The sequence below is a fragment of the Camponotus vicinus genome, unplaced genomic scaffold (genome assembly GCF_025532165.1).
Source record: "Camponotus vicinus isolate PSW18456_S1 unplaced genomic scaffold, iyCamVici1.0 SCAF_12, whole genome shotgun sequence".
NCBI lineage: Eukaryota > Metazoa > Arthropoda > Insecta > Hymenoptera > Formicidae > Camponotus > Camponotus vicinus.
This window is the reverse complement of record NW_028141948.1, coordinates 9389806-9395867: the sequence shown is the minus strand read 5'-3', so window position 1 is coordinate 9395867 and position 6062 is coordinate 9389806. Positions and strand designations below refer to the sequence as shown.

Below are 6062 nucleotides of genomic sequence, written 5' to 3'. Positions count from 1 at the left end.
TTGCTCTTTTTTTATTTCTTTTTAAAATAAAATCATAATACATATAAGAGTGTCAAATTTAATACTTTACTGTCTTTTTAATTTACAAAATTTTAATACTATTTATGTCAAACTATAGTAAAGCTAATCGTAAATAGGTTTTCAAATCTAACAACTTTTTTAACATTTTTAAAATATTTTTAATATTCTTTTAATAAATCTTCAACATAGGAACTATCTCAAATATTTTTATTGAAATTCATATATATGCATTTTAAGTACTTGAGGCGAAAAATTAAGTCATATCATTATCGAATTAGATCAAATTTTTTATAATTCGTAAGCTCGCATCAACCTATGCGTTAAAAATTGAGATTGAAAATAGAAAATTCAATCTATCAGAAGAAAGAAATTATTTTAACTCCTTTTGTTTTGAAATTTCAATTTTTAATCTTTTATGTTTAAGCTTCAATATACGTAATTTGATGTAGATTACTCATTATACGCGAACACGCGTATCTTACGCAATTTATATTATTGAAAGTGATGAATTTATTATTAATTAATGATGAATACTTTATAATTATCTTACATTATACATCTCACAATTATTTCACAATTATATTATTACAATACGATCATAAAAATCACTTGTCTCTTATCACAATTAATTTATATAATTTTAAGTTATTTTAATTTATATAATATTAAGTTATTTTAAATTAAAAATAAATATTGCTCGTAGGTATAGTATTAAAAATGTTGAGAAAATTATCAATTTTATATTACGTACAGATCATATTATTATTATCACGGCTAAATTCCTATTCCAATTGCGACTTTATGACGAACCAATCGGACAGAGACAGAGCAAATCTAACCTAATCTAACCTGACCTGAAGTGTAAACAGCTGTTTACGTAAAGTGACAAAATATTAGGTATCGAATAAAGTTATAAAGCAGCAAAATATTAAGTATCGAATACAATTTCTATTACTGAACATACATTTTACAGAGTGATATAAATGGATACATTCTTCTTTATATAAAATGAAATTCAGGTTCGAAAGATATCTCAAGCAATTTTGTAGGTTACGATCTTCTTGGTTACAAACATTGGTATGTAATATTGTATATCGTTATTTGTATAATTATCTTTCTTTCTTATATATAATCTGTTTTAATTATTATGCTTGTAACAGCCTGCGGAAACATCAGAAAAAAATGTGACCAGTCAGAAATTATGTCTGCCTCAACCAGACTATGATACAGAATTTTTATGCAATCCTAAAAATCGCGATGCTATATTTAATAATATCAAAAGAAGGAAGAACATTGGCGATATCGATAAAATCCTCGAACTTTCAGACAAGCCTGAGAAGCAAAAATTGTTCTTGGAAGAATTGAGTAAATTACCAAATTTTACGCATCCTGCAGTAATTGATTATGGCAATGTGCCAAAGCTTTTAAAGCAATGTGGCGAGAAAGTAAAATTTGATTTTGAACCTAAAGAATTTGCCGAACTTGTCACTGATCTAAAAGCAATGAGAATACAAAATCTGGGTCCTATTGCTGGACAGAGAAGTTACATACTTTTGGGCGATTTGGCAGAATTGGAAGAGGCATTGATTCAATACACTATTAGGAAATTGATGAAGCATGGTTTTAAGTTAATATCGGTTCCTGATATTATTCAAACTAAAGTTATCGAGAGATGTGGTTTAATAACAGATGATCGAACTCTTGTATATAATTTAGATCCTTATTATGGAGATGATTATAGTCTATCTGGGACTGCAGAAATGTCACTAGCTAGAAAGTTGATAAATACTACACTCCCTTATGATAAATTACCACTGAAATTAGCCGCTGTTAGTCGATGTTATCGCGCGGAAGCTTCAAGTGCACTAGATGAAAGAGGAATATATAGGTAATGGATATTATTATTAAAGTGTGTGTATGTGTATAGATATATTTTCAAAAATTATGAAATATATTTATTTTTTAATTTACCACGCTTTAACAGAGTTCATCAATTCACCAAAGTGGAAATGTTTGTCTGTTCCGAACCATGCCAATCTGAGAAAGTGTTTCAAGATGTTCAGAACATACAAGAGGAATTGTTCTCTTTGTTAGGTTTACATTTTCAAGTAATGGATATGCCTCCAAGTGATCTAGGTTCATCAGCTTATAGGTACTATAATCATATTTGAATTATACATAGTCTAATTTTCCTTACATATACGAATGCAATACTTTTGTTTTTTCTTTCTCTTTTTAGAAAATACGATATAGAAGGCTGGATGCCTGGAAGAAAACAATATGGTGAATTGTCTAGTTGTAGTAATTGTACAGATTATCAATCTAGACGTCTCAACATCAAGTACAAAACGAAAGAAGGAAACACAGTTTACATGCATACATTGAATGGAACTGCGTGTGCGATACCTCGCATGCTAATTGCGTTATGCGAGACTTATCAGACGAAACATCATCGCATTACTGTCCCAGAAAAGTTGGTGCCTCTAATGAAGGGCAAAACACTTATTAAGAAGCAACCTATAGCAGACATGAGAATTTATAAGTACAAACAAAAATTAAATCTAAGTAAAACTTAAATATAATAAATCTAGACAATAAATCTTAAATGATATTTAATATCCAAAATCTTATCCTAAATAAATAAAACATCCGTGATTAAATTTGGGATCTGCCAATTATGAGTCGAGCTACATAAAGTCACGCGTATGAAATATATATGTACACACACACACACACACACGTATACATATAATAAACTATAAAGAAAAATTTGTATAAAGAACTTGTTTATGCTATCATGAGAGGAAGTTAGGAGTCACTAAAAGAGAGAAAGAGAGAGAGATCGAATATTAAACACCACCTGTCAGTATATATTTTCTATAAACTAGTACAATATTATTATATACAAAGAAAGATAGGGATCCGAAAAATTGTACGTACACAGGGATAAAGATTTTTTTTCTTTTCTTATAATTTCTTTGTTATTCTGTATATATTTTGTAATGGAGCTTATAAAAATGTAACACAAAATATTTTTTTCTTAAAGTAATACAATTCAAAGACATTGCAAATTTACAGTTCCTTAACACTGATTGGATGTGTTAATATTAGAATTTTTATTGACAATTTAAAAATTTCCTATTCTTTCGAATACCTGATCTGTCATGGTGTACCTAACATTGACTTAAGTTTTATTTTTATTTTGTATATTTTCAATAAAGAGTTCATGATTTCATGTCTTTCCCGATTGTGATATTGAGTTGTTCTTGATTTGCTTTGAAATTTTGGGACTATGTCATTTCTCATCACTGGCAATGATGCGTTCTTCTGTGAAGGATGATAATTTAAAACAGTGTCACATAAAATGCATATATTTTGCATAGTTTTATATAAACAATTTACTTCAATATTTTTAATCTTCTTCTTCTCCTGATCCTGATTCCTCTTCAGCACTCTGTAGCCACTCAACAAATTTTTTCATTTGGTCTAAAAAGAGCATTTTTCCTTTAACCGAATGACCCTCTTTATACCATTTTAATATTACTTCTTCTGATACAACATCGGCTGAAATTCAAAAATAATCGATTAAATTTATATATAAAATACTAAATTAAATGTATATATAAATGCAGAAAAATGTTTAAATGTAATATATGTATAATACATTATTCCACAGAGAATGTTTACTTTTTGGTTATTTTGTATATAAAATATGTATATTAACATACTTTTATAAAAGAGTAAAACAATCTTCTGGAAGACTTTCATAAAGTTCATGTTCTCGTAACAGAACTCCTGAACCTTGAGAATAAGTGCGAGTTCAGATCTGGCAGTGGTTGTAAAAGCACCGAACAATGGAGTATAAGTTTTTAGATGTTTCAGTGCTTGTTCAGCAACTAATTCTTCTTTTTTGTTCCATTCAGCTTGGCCCATTACAACAACCCAAATCTGTAGATAGAGATTATTATTTCTAAAAGATTTTTCTTTTTTCTCTCTCAAAAAATTTTAATCAAATTTAAAAAAGAAAGAGACATTACCAATCCAATCACTTCGTGTTCAGGAATGCAACTTCTTTGTGCCATTTCTTTGAGATCTAATGTTATATCTTTCATTGGCCTATTCTCTGCTAAGTCATCCAAGAGAAGTTGTTGCAAATCTCGTTTGGCTTCCTGACTGGCTTGAGCCTTGTGTAATTTCACAATATCTGCTAGTCCTACTGCTTCAAATACAGATCGAAAATGCTCTTCTGTTCGTTTATTTGGTGGTACAAATTCCATCAACCTAAAATATATTAGTAAAAGAATTGTATTAGCAAGTAAGATTATAATTCATGAATAATGAAAGTCATGGTAATTTATACAATTATATTTCATAATGAATTTTACAATATGTGTGTGTGTGTGTGTGTATGTGTATATATATATTTCATAATGAATTTTATAATACATATATTTTATTCTTACTTTCCTTCAATGCCTCCTCTTTTCAGAGCTGTCATTAAACTAGATAAACCCTTCTCCTGTTTCCAAGTAACAAAGACTTCCAATAGAAAATCTAATGCCAGGTTGTCTTTAACAAGATGCTCATTGATCAAAACCGAGAGAACTGTGGGTGGCACAGAACCATTTGAGATCCATAGTGCCGTCATTCTAGCTAGCTTAATCCTTTCTTTAGGTGAAAATCCTTTCATGAAGACCAATACTTTCTTCATCTCCTCTTCAAACATTTTTTCCAGATATTTATAACGTCGCATGAGCTTAATAAAGACCTATTTTATTTAAACACATTCATTATTCGACTTATAATGATTATAAGGATTTTAAAATAGTTTCTAAATGCTTGATTTTTATAGCTCTTACCTGTTCGAAATTTCGCATGGATTCCATGTCCTCTGGTTGCTCGAAAACACATGCACTGGTCTTGACCGGTTTGTCACCATCTAGAGCAATAGAACCACCAGGAACTAAAAGGCCTCCAGCTATCATGATATCAAACAGTGCTTCCCCATATCGACGATAGTCTAACTTGGAACCAGCTGCGTCCAAATATTTAGAAATTGCTTCTAAGTCGTTACCAGCTTTTTCCAAGCCAAGTAACACCGCATCCCGAAACCCAGTTGGATCATATTTTTCTCTTTCATCTGCAAATGATAATTTTGTTTCTACTTAATACCTTGCGAATATAAAATCTCACATAATAAAAGCACATTTATCCATACCTCTTTTTCTGGTCTTTATGCGTTGACCTGATAGTATCGGTTTTTCTATTTTTTGACTCATACAATACCTTTCTGAAAAATATATAAGAAAAAAAAATCAATATAATTATATAAAATTACACCATCATTTTTTTCTATTTATATTAAACTACAATTTATATCTTTCCGGGAAAAATAAATTACGAAAAATTGGGAAACGCTCGAAAATTCGCGAGAAAAGGGGGTGCAAACGAACGCTCAAGAATTCCATCTCGTGCGATTGTTACGACGATTTGCTATATTTGACAATCTTTAAGAGTAGAATTTTGCGAAAATGTGGAGGAATCAAGGGAAGCGCGCGCGCAAAATGCTCACGTTGCGTTCAGATACTCGAAGCTGTTAAGCGTGATTTTTGACAAATGGCGGCGTCAGGAATCGCGCCGCTTTCATCAGGCGCACCACGGCTGCATATGACGTACATGCAAGGCCGGCGGATTACGCACATAATGCCAACGGCTGATTCAGAGGTTAAGATCGCGCGCGATGCGTGACCACGATGATGGCCGAAGCCATTAAGATATCCGCGAAAAAACCCGGCGAAACGCGCGCGAATCTCGCCAATTTCGCCGCATCGATAATCCTCGATGCCTGCCTCTCGTGTTACTTACTTAAAATCACGTATAAACCGTAGAACGACTTCTACCGCGAACCTGGTGTGACCGACGTGGGATGTTTTAAAGAGAAGCTCTTGAGGTCAGCGTAACCGAAGAGGATCGGATAGAAGAGAAGCAACGGTCGGCGAACTGTAGACGGGAAACCAGCTGCGAATTTTGGACGGGACCCG

The 6062-nt window shown here is 31.7% G+C and overlaps 2 protein-coding genes across 4 annotated transcripts; one reads left to right on the top strand and one right to left on the bottom strand.

Annotated features, from left to right (window-relative positions):
• The first annotated feature begins 851 nt into the window (after positions 1 to 851).
• Serrs-m (Seryl-tRNA synthetase, mitochondrial) lies at positions 852 to 3782 on the top strand. Of its 2 annotated transcripts, XM_083083628.1 has the most exons (5): positions 852 to 918; positions 995 to 1098; positions 1182 to 1909; positions 2006 to 2173; positions 2261 to 3782. In XM_083083628.1, the coding sequence occupies exons 2-5, from the start codon at positions 1030 to 1032 to the stop codon at positions 2595 to 2597; spliced, it is 1302 nt and encodes a 433-aa protein (XP_082939754.1). In that variant the 5' UTR covers positions 852 to 918; positions 995 to 1029; the 3' UTR covers positions 2598 to 3782. The 2 variants fall into 2 exon arrangements, with proteins under 2 accessions (XP_082939754.1, XP_082939753.1); XM_083083627.1 differs by having other exon boundaries at positions 856 to 1098.
• Kra (basic leucine zipper and W2 domain-containing protein kra) lies at positions 2871 to 6046 on the bottom strand. 2 transcript variants are annotated; one of them, XM_083083629.1, is made up of 8 exons: positions 5887 to 6046; positions 5240 to 5311; positions 4881 to 5161; positions 4485 to 4789; positions 4059 to 4302; positions 3750 to 3969; positions 3424 to 3585; positions 2871 to 3348 (listed from the first exon to the last, which is right to left on the bottom strand). In XM_083083629.1, the coding sequence occupies exons 2-7, from the start codon at positions 5298 to 5300 to the stop codon at positions 3434 to 3436; spliced, it is 1263 nt and encodes a 420-aa protein (XP_082939755.1). In that variant the 5' UTR covers positions 5301 to 5311; positions 5887 to 6046; the 3' UTR covers positions 2871 to 3348; positions 3424 to 3433. The 2 variants fall into 2 exon arrangements, with proteins under 2 accessions (XP_082939755.1, XP_082939756.1); XM_083083630.1 differs by lacking the exon at positions 5887 to 6046 and adding an exon at positions 5594 to 5656.
• Positions 6047 to 6062: the final 16 nt, after the last annotated feature.